A 21,041-nucleotide genomic window follows, 5' to 3' on the forward strand; every position below is an offset into this window, starting at 1 on the left:
TAAACAGGGCTTCATTCTTCCTCACAGCGAAGTGTCCTTTCACCAACCAAAATCCAAAACCTCCATTCTGCCCAGCATCCCAGGACCCCTGGCTTGCTTGAAGACTTCTTTTTTTTTTTTTCCTAAGCTGCGCTGCATGGCATGTGGGATCTTAGCTCCCCCACCAGGGATGGAACCCACGCCCCCTACAGTGGAAGCACGGCATCTTAACCACTGGACCACCAGGGAAGTCCTTGAAGGCTTCTCTTCTAAAGTCATGTCACTTCTCCCTCTCAACAGGATCAGGATCAGTTTCATCAGCAAGCAAACTGGGAGAGTATCTCTATCTTGAGAAAGTCTCATTAACCCACTTCTAGCTATCATGACACTTCTACGAACTAATATGTAATGATTTCTAGGATATATTGTTAACTGAAAAAAAGTAAAGTGCAAAAGAGTACGTATAGAATCCTACTTGTACAAGAATGGAAACAGGTAAACAAGTACATCCTTAATTTTGCAACAAGAAACATATGATGGATAAACTAGAAACTAATGAGATTCATTAACACCCTCAAGGGTGGGAATCGGAAGGGATTAGAGGGAGGAAGTGAGTAGTGACACTTCCATGAATAGTTTTGACTTTTGAAATTGTTTTGATACTTCACATACTCAAACAAGAGTGAGGAAATCTAACTTTACTTCATATGAATCAAACATAATTAACTGAAGGGGAAATAACGTAAATAACTTTTCAACACAGTAGTTTTACTCTATACCCTCAGTCTAAAGACATAAATACTCTATCAAACTCTAGTTAGAAAGTGTGTTTATCACAGTGGTATGGATCAGCAGTTTTGAAACTATTTTCTGCATTACAAGAGGACTGAGCAAATGACTAAATATACTGCATATAATACATATACAGAATGGGAGAGAACGAGAATGAATCCTGTGGTGAACTGGAAATGGAGTTATCAGTATGAACTCATGGCTTTCAATATATAAATACAGACCTTGACATAAGTATGTGTGTATATATATATAAAATCTAATTTATTTATCTACATATTTCTTAGCTCTGCCCAGTAAAAGGGCCAAGAAGCAGACACCCAAGGAACAATGAGCATGTTTAGCCCCAGATGTTGGTTCTTAAATAGCATTCCCCATTAGAGGAACTGGAGACTTCCATTTCTGACTATGGTGGAGTGAGTGGTACTGGACTACTAGCCCTTCTTCGTTCAATATATATGAAATATCTTTCAGATGTTGATCAACAGGTAGTGACAGACTGATCTGGGAGCCCACTGACTGTTCCAGCTTTCTTTCTGAAGGCACTTTACAGGCTGGGGTGCAAGGCAGGGAGATCTAAACAGAACAACACTGGTCTTGCTGATACACGGGCATGAGAGGGCAGGGGAGGCTGGGTGGCTGGAATTTGCAGGACAGGGAACCAGAGAGGAGAGAGCCTCTCACAGAGAGAGCTCTAATAATCTGTATGGGGTTCCCTTAAGCTTTAAGCTGAGGCAATTATCATTTCATAGGTAATTATCAAAGAAAGAACATCAACAGGGAGCTGTGGTCTGAACAACTCCTGATGTTCACGTATGACCAGCAAGAAGCAAGAAAATGTACAGAACACCCCAGGCGTTTAGTAAAGACATCAGAAACTTTAAAAACAAGCCTTAAAAGGGTCAAGCAGATCCTCCAGGAGAATAACTGCCTGCTAGAACAAAACAACACTTTAAGAAAGACACCCAGTAAGGGCTGTCCTATCTGTAGAAAAACAAAACCAATTTACAGAGGTATTTCATAGAATTCAAGAGAAGAGAATGACCAGAGGTTTACAGTTAGGAAGAGATAACAAGTCTATAATAGTATTACAGATATTTAAAATGAATAAATTATATTGTTACTTAATGTGTTAATCATGTTGGCTTTATTTTTATTTTAGAGAATGTGAAAATACTGACTACCTCCATCTCTCAAATCTTATTTTGCCCCCCCAAGTCCTAAGTTATTCAAATGGAAATTCTAATCAGGAGGTTTCCAGGAACCCTAAACCTCAAAATAATCCTAACTGGTAGTAGCCTTCAAATCTAGCATTCATCCAAATGATGATATCAGTGAAAAAAATATTTGTACAACTGTGAGTTGCAGAGTTGTCTGCAGGATCATTCATCGATCGCACAAGAGAAAAAGGCACTTTTAAAGTATGTTAAGAGACACAACACAGCTTCCACAGGTCAGGCATCTTAACATCTTCCTGTGGAGCTCAACAGAACTCAGCCTGGCTTCTCCAGCTACAGGTGAGGGGCCAGGTCTCAGGAAATGGACTCAGCCAAGCAGAGGAGAAAAAGGAATCGAGTCTGGACCAGGGGTAAGAATAGTACAGCCTGCAGACCACTCTGCACCCAGTTGTTACTTGGCTCTCAAGCTAAAAACAGTCTACTTTTTTCTAAAGCACTGTAAAAAAATTTTTTTTAATCTTTTTAAATAAAGTATGGCAAAGACTGTAAGAGGTCCACAAAGCCTAAAATATCTGGCCCTTTACTGAAAAAGTTTCCCTAACCCTAGTCTAGGCTAACTCTGGCTCCCAAGGGACCCTCTCAGAAAGCAAACTGTGCTGCTAAATATCAATTGCCAGAAGCAGACTGATAAAAATTCAGTTTTCTTTCTAATATTTCCAGCTCTGCCTTTCTAGCTGCTGATGCTCTACCGAACCTGACCCAGGGTCACGGGCTAATTTTATACTCCCCTGGCCCCTCCCCTGTAGAAGAGGGGCCTTCTACACTGAGGACCTCTTGTGGCCTTCAGTGCCTTCCAATGCCCCCTCCCCACCAAAGGCTGCATGACCTAACTGGGCAGGCCTGGAGAGGGGACAAAGGGAGAACAGCCAAGGCCAGCTGCCTCTTTATCCTATAAGCCACCTGTATATGTACTGAATCCAAAAATAAGCTTGTTTTATTTAATCTTTGCCAATGTTACTTTCTCAACAACCAAAATTTTTCAATTCTTCATCCCATGAACTATTTGTCAATGGACTAGGCACTCCTCTGATAATGGGCACCTGCCCCAATTCCAGGGAATGAGCTTATCTGCAGAAGAAGCAGATTGATAACAAACAAGTAAAAAATAAATTCAGGAACTAAGAAGTACAAAGATGAGGCTAAAATAGGAAAATGTAACAGAGAGTGAGAAGTAAGGAGGGCTGTTCTGGTTAAAATGACAAGGTAACAACTGTCTATGGAGATGACATTTGAGCAGAGACCAAGCAAAGGGAACACTGAGTAGTCTGCGAGGAGAATGAGCGTTGTCTAACAGAGAACAAGGGCTGCAGGACCAAGTGGGATGGACAAGGGCAAGAAAGGTGAGAGATGAAGCAGGAGAAGGTGAGGCAGCCAGAGCAGCAAGACCTTATACATTTGGTATCAGTTTCCCTACAAATAACTACAAACTTAGTGGAATTATCCTACAGTTCTAGGTCAGAAGTCTAAAATGGGTTGGCAGGGCTGTATTCCTGAGGCTCTAGAGAATGAGTTTCCTTGCCTTTCCCTGCTTCCAGAAGCTGTCCACATTCCTTGGCTCAGGGCCTCTTCCCTGCAAACTTCTTCCCATTCTCATTTCTCTTCTCAAATTCTAATCCTCCTGCCTCTCCCTTATTCAGAACCTGTCTTTATATTGGCCCCACTAGATAATCCAGGATAACCTCTTCAATATCTTTTATTTATTCATACCTGTGATGTCCCTTTTGCATTGTAAGATCACATATACACAGGTTTCAGGGATTAGGACATGGACATCTTTGGGAGTCACTATTCAGCCCATCACACTTTATTTCTGAGAATTATTTGAAGTAGGGGAATGAAGTGATTATTTTTTAGATTACTTGGGCTGCACTGTGGGGAATGTACTATATACAGTGGGGCAAGAAGGGAAGCAGAGAGATGAGTCAGCAGGTTATTACTAACATATACTTCCTGTTTCTTAAAAAGAAAATAATATCTACAGAACATAAAATATTATTTCAGTAGTATTTTTTAAAATGGAAATAAGGTCAGAAATGAATTAGCAACAACCAATAATTATTAGTTCCACAAAAAGGCCATGAGTACTCTGAGTCATTTTTAATGGCATCTCTGGCATGCTGAAATGAAGAAATTAAAATTATAATACTAAAAGTTTGTATTAGGAAAGAAGAACTAAAATCAATGATCTAAGCTTCCACCTTACAAAGCTATAAAATGAGAAGTAAATTTAACCCAAAGAAAATAGAGGAAAGAAAATAATAAAGAAATTAATGAAATAGAAAACAGAAAAGAAAAAAAAAAAAATCAATGAAACCAAAGCCAGTTCTTTGAAAGGATCAAGAAAAGCAATAAATGTTTTGACAGAACTTTTAAGAAAAAAGACACAAATTATCAATATCAAAAATGAAAAAGGGGGCTTCCCTGGTGGCACAGTGGTTGAGAATCTGCCTGCCAATGCAGGGGACATGGGTTCGAGCCCTGGTCTGGGAAGACCCCACATGCCACGGAGCAACTGGGCCCCTGAGCCACAACTACTGAGCCTGCGCGTCTGGAGCCTGTGCTCCGCAACAAGAGAGGCCGTGATAGCGAGAGGCCCGCACACCGCGATGAAGAGTGGCCCCCGCTCGCCGCAACTAGAGAAAGCCCTCACACAGAAACGAAGACCCAACACAGCCAAAAATAAATAAATTAATTAAAAAATAAAAGAAAAAGGAACCATCACTATATTTAGATTCAACAGACATTAAAAGGATAATAAGTGAATATTATGAACAACTTCATGCCAATAAATTTGGAAACTTGGATAAAACAGATGATTTCCTTAAAAGACATAATTTATCAAAACTTAAAAAGAAATGGATCACTTGAATAGTCCTGTATTTACTAAAGAAATTAAATTCATAGTTAAAAATCTTCCCACAAAGAAAACTCCTAGACCAGATGGTTTTGTTGGTGCTTTTTACCAAACAAAGAAATAATACCAATTCTACACAAGTTCTTCCAGCAAAATAGAAGAAACAAAATTGCAACATTTTCCAATTCATTTTATGAGACCAGCAATACCTTGACACCAAAAACAGACACAAACATTGCAAGAAAAGAAAGCTACAAACAAATTTCCCTTATGAGCAAAGTTGCAAAATTCCTCAACAAAATTTTGGCAAACCAACTCTGGCAATATATAAAAACAATAATACATCATGATCAAGAAGGGTGCATTCCAGGAATACAAGGTTGTTTCATATTTGAAGATCAATCAATTCACCATATTAAAAGACTGAAAAACGATATGATCATCTTAATAAAAGCAAAAACAAAAAAAGATTTGATAAAATTCAACACCAATTCATGATTTAAAAAACAAACAAAAAAAAACCCTCACAAAATTGGGAATAGAAACTTTTTCACCCTAGTAAAGTACATAAGTGAAAAAACTACAGCTAAATTATACTTAGTGGTGAAAGACTAAAATGCCTTCCCCCTAACATTCTCACCACTTTTATTCAACACTGTAATAAAGGTTCTAACTGATGTAATAAGATAAGAATAAAACAAAAGGCCAACATAATGGAAAGGAAAAAGTAAAACTGTCTTTTTATTTGCATATGACTTGAATATCTACATAGAAAACCCCAAGGAATCTACAAAAAAAATTCCTAGAACTAAAAAGTGAGTTTAATATGGTTGCAGGATACAGTCAGCATATAAAAATCAACTGTATTTCCATAGCCTAGCAATAAAAATCAGGAGTCTAAATTAAGAAAGGTCACTTTACAGTATCATCAAAAATATGCAATATTTAGGAATAAATTTAGCCAAGCATGTTCAAGACTGTACACAGTAATTGAGACAGTGAAGAGCACAGAGAGCCTGGGTATAACTCAAACATATATGGTCAACTGATTTTTTTAGAAAGGTCCTAAGATAATTCAATGGATGAAAAGTTAGTCTTCAATAAATGGTGCTGAAAGAATTGGATATACTTTATAATATATAATAAAAATATATTTGGTCTTTGTCATGAGATCCTGGCACAGAGCTCTTAAAACGCTTGGAATTTCCTGAGTGATAGAAGTATTTTTTATTTTTATTCATACTGAGCCCCTCTCAAACATACCTGAGCTTATGTTAATGAGATAACTGCTAGAGGGCCCCTTAATAGTTTTAGGATGGAGGCTGGTCACGAAAAGGACCAAGCCATGATTAGAGGTTGGAACTTTTATCCCTACCCCTCAGTCTCTGGGGAGGGTAGAGGAACCAGAGATTGAGTTCAATCACTAATGGCCAATGATTTAATCAACTGTGGCTATGTAATGAAACCTACATAAAACCCATTAACAATTGGGTTCAAGAAGCTTCCAGACTGTTGAACACATGTTTGGGAGGGTGTCATGTCCAAGAGGGCATGGAAGTTCCTTAACCCCCTCCAGCCCAATCTTGCCCTATGCATTCTACCATTTTGGATGTTCCTGAGTTGTAGCCTTTATAATAAACCAGTAATAGTAAATAAAGCACTTCCCTGAGGTCTATGAGTCAGTCTAGCAAATCCTATTCCTGACACTAAATGCGGGGGGCGGGGGGGGGGGGGGGGAGTCCCCTACGCCAATTCACCAATTCTCTGACAACAACTGGATGTCCAACAATTCACTTCAATTCCGATGCTAACGCCCTAAATTAGCATAGACCCTACAGGTTAAAGGCTCAGTCCCATGAGACTTCTTTCACTTTAGATTCCAGTTAATAAGTCCCAGAGATCACCCATACTTCTGACCAACCAGCTATAAATTCAAGAGTTCCCCACAAACCCCTCATCAGATTCAATAATTCATTAGAATAACTCACAAAACTTAAGAAATCACTTTACTTACATTTACCAGTTTATTATTAAAATACAACTCAGGAACAGCCAAATGGAAGAGATACATGGCACAAGGTACGGGGGAGGAGGGACACAAAGGTTTCACCCTCCCAACACTTCCATGCATTCACCAACTTGGTAATTCCCCCAAACCCCATTGTTTATAGGTTTCTATGGAGTTTTCACTCTATAGGCACAATTGATTACATCTTGGCCAGTGGTGATTGAACTCATCTTTGGCCCCTCTACTTTCTCGAAGTTGGAGGACTGGGGCTGAAAGTTCTAACCCTCTAATCCCATGATTGATTTTTCTGTCAACCAGCCCCATCTTAAGGTTATCTAAGGCTCCTGCTTTGAACCATCTCATTCACTTGCAAAAGATACTCCTATTATGCCAGAGAAATTCCCAGGATTTTAGGAGCTCTGTGCCAGACACCCAAGGCAAAAATCAAATACATATTTTATTATACCACATTACCTAAATCCACACCTTGCAACAAAAATTAACTAAGAATGCACCATAGGTTTAAATATAAAACGTAAAAACTAAAAACGTTCTGAAAGAAAACATAGTGTGAGAAAAGTCTTTGTGACTTGGGAGTAGGACAAGATTTCTTAGGTCACAAAACAGAAACAAACCATAAAAGAAAACAAATTGAGTAAATTGGACTTCAACTGAAAAACTTTTGTTCTTCAAAACAAACTGTTACAAAAAAGACAAGCCAAAGAGTAGAAAAAAATACTTAAAAAACATGTATCAGCAAAAGGTCTTGTATTAAGAATATATTAGAAACTCTATAACTAATACAAGTTTTATTTCTATTAAAACATGGGCAAAAGATCTGAATAAACACTCTCCAAAAAAGATAAACAGGTGACAAAAAAGCACCAGAAAAGATGCTCAAAATCATTACTCATTAGAGAAATGATGTCTAAAACCACAATGATATACTGAATATAACTACATACCCACTAGGTTGTTTAAGATTAAAAACTGACAATATCAAGTGTTGACAAGGATGTAGAACACCTGGAAGGCTCATACATTGCTGGCAGGAATGCAAAACGGCTAGAAAACAGTAGGAGTTTCTTACAAAACAAAGTGTATAGTTATTATAAAACCCAATAATTCCACTCTTAAGTATTTATCCAAGAGAAATGAAAATATGTTCACAAAATGACTTATATGTGACTGTTCATGGAAGCAATATTTATAAAAGCCAAAATACTGGAAAAACCCAGATGACCATTAACAGCTAAACAGATAAACAAATTGTGGTATATCTATGCAATGGACTCCTCAGCATATAAAATGAATACTGAGCAATATAATGAAAATCATACTCAGCAATAAAGTGAAACTACTGAAACATATATCATGGGTGAATCTCAAAGCATTATGCTAAGTGAAGGAAGCCAGATACAAAAGGCCACCTATAGAATGATTCCATATGTGGGACATTCTAGAAGAGGAAAAACTATGGTAAGAGCAACGAGATCAGTGTTTTAAGGGGGTCAGAATAGGGGAAAAGACTGACTACAAATGGGCATAAGAAAGATTTTTTACAGCACCACCTACCAGCAGGCTGGTACAAGCCCTAGGACAACCTGGCCCTGAAACCAGGTGCCCCAGAACCCAACCCCACCCATGAGGCAGAGCCTGGCAGCCAACCAGGCCAGAAGCCCGCACCACCTACCAGCACAGTAGTTAGCCCTGCCACATAGGGAGCATCCCTAGAACATACAGCTCTGGTGACCAGAAGGGAGTGTGCTGCTGGACCCCACAGGACATTGCCTACATAAAGCTACTTATCCAAGATCAGGAAATGTAACCAACCCACCTAATACACAGAAATAAAAATAGAGAACTGAGAAACATGAGGCAACAAAGGAATATGTTTCAAAGAAACAAATTAAAATGCCAGAAGAATTAAGAAAAGTGGAGATAAGCAAACTATCTGATAAAGAGTTCAAGATAGATCATAAAGCTGTTCAGTGAACTGAGGAGAATAGATGTAAAGAAATTTACTGTCACTGTTTGCAGATGACATGATACTATATATAGAAAGTCCTAAAGACACCACCAAAAAACTATTAGAACTCATCAGTGAATTCAATAAAGTTTCAGGGTACAAAATGAATATACTGAAATCTGTCACCTTTCTATAAACTAACAACAAACTATCAGAAAGAGAAGTTAAGAAAACAATCCCATGTACAATTGCATCAAAAATATCTAGGAATAAATCTAAACAGGGAGGTAAAAGACCTATACTTGGAAAACTGTAAGAAATTGAAGACAACACCAACAAATGGAAAGATATACTGTGCTAATGGATTTGAAGACTATTGTTACAATGACCATACTACCGAAGGCAATCTACAGATACAGTGCAATCCCTATCAAAATCCCCATGGCATTTGAACTAGAACAAATAATTCTAAAATTTGTATGGAAACACAAAAGACCCCAAACAGCCAAAACAACCTTCAGAAAGAAGAACAGAGCTAGAGGTATCACAGGCTCTGATTTCAAACTATATTACAAAGCTACAGTAATCAAAACAATATGGTACCTGCACAAAAACACATACACAGGTTAATGGAACAAAACAGAGAGCACAGAAATGAACCCACACTTTTATTAGCAATTAATCTACAACAAAGGAGGAAAGAATACAAGATGTAGGAATAAATGGTGTTAGGAAAACTGGACAGCTAATGCAAAAGAATCAAACTGGACTACATTCTCACACCACATATAAAAATAAACACAAAATGAATTAAAGACTTAAATATAAGACCTGAAACCATAAAACTAGAAGAAAACATAGGTGGTATGCTCTTTGACATTGGTCTTAGCAATATTTTTTTGGATATGTCTCCTCAGGTAAAGGAAACAAAAGCAAATATAAACAAATGATACTACATCAAACTAAAAAGCTTTTGCACAGTGAAGGAAACTATCAACAAAACGAAAAGACCAACTACTGAATGGGAAAATATATTTGCAAAGGATATATCTGATAATGGGTTAATATCCAAAATATACAAAGAACTCATACAACTCAGCATCAAAAACACAAACACCCTGATTAAAAAATGGGCAGAGAACCTGAATAGACATTTTTCCAAAAAGATATACAGATGGCCAACAGATCCATGAAATCATTAATGATTAAGGAAACATAAATCAAAACCACAGTGAGATATTACCTCACACCTGTCAGAATGGTTATTATTTTTAAAAAAAACAAAAAAACAAATAACAAGTGTTGGTGAGAATGTGGAGAAAAGGGAACCCTTGTGCACTGTTGGTGAGAATATAAATTCATGCAACCACTATGAAAAACAGTATGGACGTTCCTCAAAAAACTAAAAACAGAACTATCATACCATCCAGCAATTTCACTACTTGGTATCCTTCCAAAGAAAACAAAAACACTAATTCAAAAAGATATATGCACCCATATGTTCATTGCAGTATTATTTACAACAGCCAAGATATGGAAGCAACCTAAGTGTCCACTGATAAATGAATGGATAAAGAAAATGTGATACATATACCTATATGTTCAGCAGAGTATTACTCAGCCATGAAAAAGAATGAAATCTTGCCATTTGCAAGAACATGGATAGACCTAGAGGGCATTATGCTAAGTGAAATAAGTTAGATAAAGAAAGACAAATACTGCATGATTTCACTTATATGTAGAATCTATAAAATAAACAAACATAACCAAACAAAAACAGAGTCATAGATAGAAAACAAACAAGTGGTTGCCAAAGTGGACGCGGGTAGGGAGATGAATGAAATAGGTGAGGGAGGTTAAGAGGTATAAACTTCCAGTTACAAAATAAATGAGTCACAGGGATGAAATGTACACCATGGGGAATATAGTCAATAATATTTAATAACTGGTAACTAGACTTATCATGGTGATCATTTTGTATATAGATGGAATGAATCACTATGTTGTGCACCTGGACCTAACATAGTATTATAGGCCAATTATACTTCAATTAAAAACAAAAAAAAGAAAGCTTTTTAAGGGATAAACATGTTCTATATCACAACTGTCATCATGGTTTAAACATGTCAAAACTAATCAATTACATATGTACTAAAACTGGTACATTTTACTGCAAGTAATTCATACCTCTATAACACAGATTTTTTTTTTATTTCCAAGAAAAGAACCCTATGCTAAACTAATACAAATTTGTGGATTATCTATCCTTTCAGTTTACTTATCAAACTCTCTAAGGGACTAACATTCAAATACACAAATGTAACTTAACCTAAGATTCTGAAACAATACTGACTAGATAACTTTGTTTGTCAGAGGCCTCCATATATCTAACCATGTCATGACATCTACATCCATTTGAACAGTACAACATTCAATAAAGCACACTGACAATTTTAGTGAGAAGTTTTTAGTCAGAACATAATTTACTAGAACTCAAAAGCAGAAGCAAAAGTACCTTTACTTTTTAAAAAACCCACACTAGTATAATTCAGTGAAACATTCAATTTAGAGTTCTACACACAGGAATCAATTACCAAGAATTGTTTATACTCTATTTCAGGAATTTCAAGAGAAAAAATCCTCCGTCTCAGTAATTTCTCATAAAATTTTCATGATAAAAACAATACATATCTACTTTGCTACTTAGTGTTAGAACACTGAAAGAACAAAAATAAACAGATGATTAGGATTAAACGTTTACATACAATGCAGTAGCCTAGTCAAAAGGTCTTTTTCATAATTTCATTATAGGTAATATATTAAAATTTTGACTCCAAAATATTTTGAAATAGCAAAATTATTTCAGTTTTTCTTTGTGTGTGTGTTTGTGTGTATGTAAAGAACAAGATAAAATTTTTAAATGAATAAAAAAATAATTTCTAGAGTACTCAGGGCAGACAGCACACATTCAGGCCAATCTCTAATATAATCTATGTAGTCAGTGCTTCACAATGAGCTTTGACTATCAAAATGATATTTCTCAGCATTCTAAGAGAAGTATAGGTAAGCCAAAAACCCAGAAGCAATGTTCGAACCCACAAGAAAGAAAACGTAACATCGATTCCCAACCTGGAGTCATGCCTAGGGTATGGCATGGTATCTGAAAGCATATATGTATAGAAAACTTCATCTACAGCCATGATAACTATGATACAAATTTTTCTGTATCTAGATTATCATTGTGGTTAGTAAAAGAAAATTCATTTAAATACATTACTGTAACCAGAGTGGCATTTAATACACATCTTCTCAATCAACATAGGACCACTACAATGTGTAAGTGCATGAAATTTTAAGAACTTAAAAAGGATACCTCATACCCCAAAAGATTAAAAATCACTGGTATTCATGACCCAGCAATCCCACTATTGGGCATATACCCAGAGAAAACCATAATTCAAAAAGACACATGCACCCCAATGTTCACTGCAGCACTATTTACAATAGCCAGATCATGGAAGCAACCTAAATGCCCACTGACAGACGAATGGATAAAGAAGATGTGGTACATATGTACAATGGAATATTACTCAGCCATAAAAAGGAATGAAATTGGGTCATTTGTAGAGACATGGATGGATCTAGAGACTCTCATACAGAGTGAAGTAAGTCAGAAAGAGAGAAACAAATATCGTATATTAATGCATATATGTGGAACCTAGAAAAATGGTACAGATGAACCAGTTTGCAGGGCAGAAATTGAGACACAGATGTAGAGAACAAACGTATGGACACCAAGGGGGGAAAGCGGCAGGGGTGGGGGGGTGGGGAGGGGGGCAGTGTGATGAATTGGGTGATTGGGATTGACATGTATACACTGATGTGTATAAAATTGATGACTAATAAGAACCTGCTGCATAAAAAAAAAAAGAAACTGACATCTATGTTGATAAAACAAATGTCAAAAGAAAAAAAATTAGAATTTTTATACTACTATTTTTATAGGCTATAAGTTTAAATATTCGTTTTAAGTATGTAAAGAGATTGTGTATCTAAACATACAATACACTTAATGTGTACATATTAATAAAGACAGACATACTACACTGCCTGTTTCAAATGTACGTAAGAAAACCTTTCAGAGAAATTTGAAAGAATGGTTTTATTTATATACTCTAAGTTACTAAAATGATTTGCCCCAATTTTTCTATAATTCAAACTTTTATTTTTGGACAAAATATGGTAAAAAATCTTATGTTAAAACATAGGAAAAAATTATCCTGATCATGCAAAAGCACACAGAACAAAGCAAATAGATTTGATAAGCCCTTGGAAAAAACTATTCAAGGCTAACTTGTTAATCTGGTAAAGCATTTGGTATATTACCTCGTATGTCCCCAAAAAGGCAACCTATAAAAGATAGTTGTAAACTGTGCTAAAGCATTAAAGCCTTTTCCAAAGAACATCGGTAATGTGGAGACACAAAACCAATGGGCAGCAAAGGAATAGGTAAAACAAAAAGAATTCTACCAGTCATTATAGTGTTATAATTACAAAACCCATTACCAACAGAAAGACAGTAATGCTAGTTATAATCAACTCTTCTTTCTGAAGCGTCATTCTGCCACTATCACTATCACTCCTCAAACATTCACATAATTGGGCCTTCCTTAAAAGCTCCCAAACTACTCAACGTCTTCCCAATAAGCCCCTCAGCAGCCCTCAGAGGACCTGAGTGCAGTGACCTCAGAGCCATTGGTCACGAAGTTAGACTCAGTCACTCAGTCACCTGATCCTAAGGTCACAGATACAAGAATTCTAATTCTCTCAGTGTAAGTTTTTCATATTGTTTAAGAAAAAATGTTTAAATATATGTAAAGCCCTTATAAAAACTATTCACAGCTATAATTTATTGACTACTGCACTGTGTTTATGTACATTGTCACATCAAGCCTCCAACAATCCTACCAGGAGGATAGTGTTACTCGAGTTGGACAGATGTAAAAGCAGAAGATTGTACTGCAAATTGTCATCACCCAGGCAGTTGAGCATAATAATCCTACTCTCTTTGACTGCCAAACAAGTTAAAACTAATCCTTTTACGTATGGTACACTATATCAAAAGCTAAAATATAACTCACTTACACTGAATGTTCCTAAATACCATAAAACTTTGCAATATTTTAAGGGGGAAGCTATGGAGTTGGAAGCTTGGAAAACCTGAGGACCTTTAACAATGAAACTGAAGAACATCAGCCTCAACGAAGACACTAAAAACATTCTGTCTAGAAATACTCCTCCAAGTCCCAGCATTGCTCTGGGTATACTCTAAATGTTCAAAAAATACTTGTTGAATGAATAAAATACTGTATGTTGTTCCCTCAAATGTCTGATTATCTCAAATGGATTATCCCATTTATATTTTTACTGAAAAAAAAAAACTTTTCTATGCCTCAATGCCTGCCTTCATTTACTTATTAGTAAATTATAATGATCCTGTATGTTGTCAGTATTTTTTATCTTTTATCATTTAACCATCTACATTTTTGACTAACTGAAACAGATTCATTCAATCTCATGACTTAGAAATATTTGCAAATATGGAAAATGCAAGACAACTTAATCTTTGGCTTTTGGTAACACAGTACAAGCAGAAAAAACATTTCGCTGCTGTAGATACCAATTTAAAAGTACAATTCGTGGACACATACTTGAGTGGGCACTACTACAAACAAGAAAGCATGTGTCTATATGTAACATTCCATACTGGGGTAGCTACTGCTAGTCAATTAAAGCATTTTTTTCATACAAAGCACACTTGGGAGCAGGAGACGTGATTCTTCCTGCACAGCTCATCTTTCATAAATACTATCCATGTACTACAAACATATATTTTAATGGCTCAAATTATTGTTCAACTTCCAAAACAACTTTTCCACACGCTGCAAAGGTTTCTTTCTAATACTGACAAAGCATTTTTTTTTCTTGTAAAACAGTAAAAAAAAACAAAAAGGAATTGTTGCTAATGGAATTCAAACCACGGAACACTTTATAATGGAAAATAGGCTACTACTAAGGAAAAATTAGACTCGTTTTAAAATTTTAATCTATTTACATACCAGCACAGAATATGCCTGGGACTTCACTTCTGACTATTATGGTCCGTACTTTCTTATCAGATTTTAAAGCATCCACAGCTTTTGACAGCTAAACAGAAACAGGGAGGGTAAGAAGGAAAAGGGGGAAAAAATCATTTTCAGATTGATATCAACACTGTATCTTAATATTAGAAGCAAATAGTTTAATCTTTACACTCACCATTTTTATAAGATTTGTACTCAATGAATTTTTGGCATAAGCTCTGTTTATTCCAAGCACCACAATTCCTAGTTAAGGGGAAAAAAAAAAAAGTCATTTGAGTTAGTGACGTATTCAGGGTACAGACTTCCGTATACACAGCTAGTTGACTTGGGACTTAGGAATCTAACACCACCTTGAGGTTCACTTCAAGAGCTTTATCCTAATTTTCATGTTTACCTTCCTTTTCAAGCATAATTTTGAAGAAGTGGTATATATATTTATAAAATCAATCTGATGCCTAATATTCACTTTTCTACAGCCTTTTAGAGAAGAACTTTATAACAGCATGTTCCCTTCAACTCCTCTCTCCTTAAACACCACCAAGGTAATCTGCCACATTTTACTAAATTTTACATCATTAAATCAGACTAACTAGTTGAAGGCCACGCTTACTGGTGAAAATTCTAAATTACAGAATACTATTTAAAATATAGTTTTTCATCTTCAATATATACAGAAGTACACAATAGCTAACAATTCCTTCTCACAGGCAAGCATTGTGGGATCAGCTTTTTTGCTAGTACACCAGGTGTTAATACTCTTTTTGTCCTACTACATAGCTTTCAGTATTTTCATCCTAGGTTTCTCTCCTGGCTCTGTCCCATGTACTTAACCTGAAGCCACCTCCACTTAGAATTCCAACAAGCAATTCAACCTGAATCTACAGGAAGTTCATTCTTTCTCCTACAAAGCCCAGCTCTCCCTCCTAACTTCCCTAATCTTATCAGAGAGCATCATCTAAATCCAGCCTCCCATTCCAATTGCTGTAGTCGGATCAATTTTCTAAAACCAATTCCATGCATAGAATTCACCCCCTGTTTAAAATCCTTTAATTATTTCTTATTTCCAAAATACCCGAGTTCAAAGACCTTAATTTGATATTCAAAGTCCTCTAAAACTTGTACCCGACCTTCTTGTCCCCCAGGGAAGCTCAAATTTTCCTTGTATAACAAAAATGCCTTCCACCAGATGGGGCAAGGTTGTGCGGGGTGGGTGGGGGGGGGGGGGGGGGGGGGGCGGGGGGGGGGGCGGATTGAGGTGGGGAGGGAGAGGGGGTTGAGGGAGAGAGGGAAAGGGGTAATCCTTATTTGTAATTGGGTTAAACCAAAGACAACAAAATGTGCTCATGCCTTCTCTATGCAAGAAACTGCACAAACCCATTTTTCAACGAACTTCGGCTCACAGCAGAATAAATTTACAAGAATTCCCAATGATCTCAGTAAGGAGAAAAACACGAAGGAGAACTGGTTTCTAGGGCAGGCTCTGCATTAAACAGCTGAATGACCTTGGGTAGGTCCCAATACTAATGACAACAGCTACCACTAATTGAGTCCTTTATTATGTGCTGAACACTGTTCCCAGCGCTTTACATTTATTGACTTACGTAATCCCCAAAGCAACCTAAGAGGTAGGTACTGTTTTTATCCTTGTGGAACAGATAAAATAATTGGGACTTGAGGAGGTTAAGTAACTACCTTCAGCTAGTAAATAGCAATCTAACTCCACACTTGAAGGAAAAATGAGACTGTGCTACGCACTGTTCATGCTTTAGTTTCCTCAGAAGAAAACCAAGTGGTTAAGACTAGATATTAATTCATTCAAATGTACTGAGTACACATTATGGTGTTCAGCCCTCAAGGAACTATAGTCTAAAAAGGAAAGACAAACATCAATAAAAAAAATCATAGAAATATACAATTCAAAATGCTTCACATGCTCTGAACGGTGCTACAGTAATCTGTAACCAGAATTGATATGGTCTGGGGGCAAACAGGGATAGTCAGGGAAAGCTTATCCAAGACAGTGCTATCTGAGTTGAGATTGGGAAGATGAGTATTGGGGGAGACGGGGGTGCTGGATTACAGGCAGGAACAACACAGGAGAAATCATAAAATAGTCATGCCAGAAGGAGGAGAAGAGTACCCAATGACAGGAGAGGTCAGCACCAGCCAGATATTGTCATTACAGGCCCTGTTAAAAAATAAGGAGTAACCACTGAGAGAGTTTTAAGTATTGTATAAACACACATATACAACCAGTGGGGAGGATTCGTTTCTATATTTGGAGACCATGCCAAAGTGTACAGGGCTAGACACTTCCAGGCACAAGCTGCAGTCCAGTCAACAGATAATAGGTTTGGCTGAGGTTAGCTGAGTTAGAAGTAGAAGGAAGTGAAAGGACTCAAGAGCTGTTCAAGAGGTAAATGTAAAATGAGTTAATGATTGACTGGATTGAGGACTGAATGCATTGAAAGGAGGTATTAGGAGTGTCTAATAAAGTTTTGGCTTCAGCAATTGGATGAAAAGAAGATGACATTCAATGAGACAGAGAACCATAAAAAACACCAAGGTGAGGGTGCCGGGGGATAAGGTTCATGAGTTCAGTTTTGAATTAAAGTGAATCTGAAGTGCCTTTGAGACACCCAAGCTGGTTATCAACTCTAAGGGTACAGGCTAAGAATGCAGGCTCTGAGGTCGGACTGCTGGGACTGAAATCCCAGTCTGCCACTAGCTATGTGACACTGGACAGTCACTTAACCTCTCTGACCCTCAGTTTCTTACCCTGTTAAGTGAAGATACTAATAGTTCCAAACTCTGTGGGACGGTTGTGAGGATCATATGGTAAGACATATGTAAAGCTTTCAACATAAGCATTTAATTATTATTGTCCCTTCTGCAAACACTTTGATGCAATAATTAAAGTGTTACCATAATGAATAGATGCTAGATAGGATACTGTTGACATTATTACTAAATTGTAAAGTGCCATCAAAATGCTTCTACCATAGTTAATTCCAGTGGTTTTGGTCCCATGTTTGAGGCCTGATGTTTTGAGCACTTCTACCTCAAACAGTTGGAAATCAGCTCTGTAATTTAAAACGAATCATCCTGTGCCTAACAACTGTCCCACCAAATGTATCAGTAAGTTACTGATACCCCAAAATGGAATAAAACCTTACTTTATTCTGCAGGGCCTATTGTTTTCATTTTGTAACTGCCCCACTTTATTTCACAATTAACAGCTTCTCAATAACTCAATTATCATGCATCCTCATCACATAGCCTAGCCAAAACAAGTTTGCTAGGTTATTAAGGTTATTAAATTCCTATTTCAGACTTTTCCTGTCTTTTGACAAAATACCATAAAATTCTTGGTGAATCTTCAACAAGTTCATATTACAGCATCAACCCTGCTCTACAGAGCTCACAAAACTGAAAGATGAACAAAGTGACTCAGCTGGGACTTAAAAATATATATATATATGAATACACTTTGCTCATACAAAATTGAAGTGATACACCCCAAGTGAAAGTCCTCCTTCCCTGGACCCATTCCATTCTCCTCCCCAGAGGTAGCCATAGTAATCTGCTGATATGCAACCTTCCACAAAATATATTTACATACAGAAATAGAGTTGGGACTATAGTTTTGCTTATTGTTGCTATTTTACATAAATGGGACCACAGAGTATTTTCTGTTGACGCTGTTCTACGTAAATAGTTTCATACATATTTCCTTTATTTACTTAATTTGGCCTTAAAGATCTTTCTACATCAAGACATTCCTTTTAATTCATAATATTCTGTGAAATGAATTTCCATTATTTCGTTTCCTTTTCATGAGCATTTTCCTAAAATACTGCAATGCTGCAATCAACATTCTTGAAGATTTCTTTTCTGTACAATAAATATTTCTCTGACAGCTATCAAGAAGTGGAATTTCTAGGTCCAACAGAATGTGTATTCTTAAATTTTAACAGATAACTCTCAAAAATACAGATACTGTCCAGCCAAATCACCAGTACCTATTTATTCACAGTAGCACATCTTAATAGAGCTCCAATTATATGTATTACCTGCAAAACGACACTTCCTTGCCCACATATTTTAATATTTATATATCACTAATTCTCAAAAAATATACAAAATCAATCTGAAATTAAGATCACTTCTAATATATTTTTAAACTACCTCTACATTGTACTAAGACACAACTGTACCAACAAATTAGTCTTACATTATACACATTAACTTATCTATAAAGAAATACAGAAGTTAGGACACTGGAACTCAGCTCCTGCAGGCCATTTAGAACTTTCTGTGGCAATTCTGTGTACCACTTGGTATGGAACCACCAGACTTTGTTAGACAAGATGTATGAGATACACTAGCATAGTATCTATTACACTGGAACACACAAAACTCATAACTTTACACACAGATACATATGCTCTTTTCGAGTACAAGGTTTTTGCCCTAAAATTAGAGGAATTATAATAAATTCTGTTTTACATGGTACCCATCAAACAAAGAAAAAAAAAATTATGTTAAGTCTAATTACATTCACTGCATTTTCAAGTATATTACTGGTAAGAGAGAACTTCCGTTTGACTTGGTGTCAATGAGAACTGAATCTTACAATTTACTCTGTCACCACCCTCTCCCACATCCCAGCAGAGAATTATTTTGACTCAAAATAAATAAATAAATAAGGCACGGCTCATTTGTGAGAATACCACTTCCACTCAGTTGAAAATTTACCTTGGCATGTTATCCTTTCTTCAGTTCAGGCTATTGTCTCAGTCTCTTATCATATACAAATAAGTTTGGTCTGTTATTACTAACCCAATACTAGGTTTTATTCTAATATCCCCTTATACCACCTGTTTTTTATTTTCCGCTACTTACTTTGTGAAATGGCTTCTAGTCTTCTTACTTCTCTTAAATCCTAACTTATTTATATTTTAATGATCACAGCAGGAAAATTATATATTTAAATAAGTTATTTTGCCATAAATTACCTTCCTTTTGTTTTATTAAAGATTTTTTAAATTATGTGTGTGAGCTGCTTACATTATCTATACATTTCATCTCAGGTCAGTAAGGGGACCTCATTAAACATGTTATTGAGAATCACTGGTCTACCACTCAACACTGAATATTATAAATCTCTGACAATATATGGGAAAATAACATCATTATGTATCAAGTTTCACCTAATCTTACGAACCAAAGTTGAGTTAACTAAGTTTAATAATCATTTGTCATTTGTTTTCTGAATTAACTGTTCTTATTGTTTGCCTATCTTATCAAACTTGTCTTTTGCATTTCAATTAATAAATTTTTAGATTACAGACATTAATTCATTATTTATAAAACAGATCTTTTCCCTATCATTCACTTTTAAAATTCAACTTGTTTATGGTATTTTTTTGCACCATAGTTTTAACTTTTTATATAGTATATTATTGCCTTTGCAACTTTCGGGCTTAGTATCTTCCTTAAAAAGGGTTTACAATGAAAACACACGTCCACACAAATACACCAAAATGATCAGAGCAGCATTATCCAAAATACTCAAAAGGTGGATACAACCCAAATATCCATCAGCTGATGAATAGATAAACAAAATGTAGTATATCCATGCAGTGTAATATTTGGCCTAAAAAAAACAACGAAGTATCAATAGACGTACAACATGGATGAACCCTGAAAACATGCTGAGTGAAAGAAGCCAGTCACAAGGGAGCACATACCTTATAATTCCATTTACATGAAATGTTGAGAGGAGACAAATCAGACGGGACAAAAAAGGTCGATTAGCGGTTGTCTAGGACTGGTAGAGATGGAGGGATTGAGCAGCGACAGCTAAAAAGTGTTAAGTTTCTTTTCGGAGCAATGAAAATGTTCAATAATTGATTGTGGTGATAGATGCACAACTCTGTAAATATACTAAAAGCCATTAAACTTTACATTTCAATAGGAGAATTTTAAGGTATATGAATTATATCTCAATAAAGCTATTTTTTCAAAAAAATTAAAAAAAAAAACATGGCAACAT

The 21,041-nt window shown here is 36.2% G+C and overlaps 1 protein-coding gene across 2 annotated transcripts in view; it reads right to left on the bottom strand.

Annotated features, from left to right (window-relative positions):
* AUH (AU RNA binding methylglutaconyl-CoA hydratase) overlaps positions 1 to 21,041 on the bottom strand; it is a 160,182-nt gene that overhangs the window by 125,760 nt on the left and 13,381 nt on the right. The window contains exons 2-3 of one of the 2 annotated variants that reach the window (XM_036855127.1): positions 15,159 to 15,226; positions 14,960 to 15,047 (exon numbers count right to left, since the gene is read on the bottom strand). The exons of the other annotated variant lie outside the window; for it this stretch is intronic. Of the exons in view, the coding sequence (XP_036711022.1) occupies positions 14,960 to 15,047; positions 15,159 to 15,226 (156 nt within the window). The remainder of the gene's footprint in view (positions 1 to 14,959; positions 15,048 to 15,158; positions 15,227 to 21,041) is intronic. 2 annotated transcript variants of the gene reach the window in all.

The sequence above is a fragment of the Balaenoptera musculus genome, chromosome 6, assembly GCF_009873245.2.
Source record: "Balaenoptera musculus isolate JJ_BM4_2016_0621 chromosome 6, mBalMus1.pri.v3, whole genome shotgun sequence".
Classification (NCBI taxonomy): Eukaryota; Metazoa; Chordata; class Mammalia; order Artiodactyla; family Balaenopteridae; genus Balaenoptera; species Balaenoptera musculus.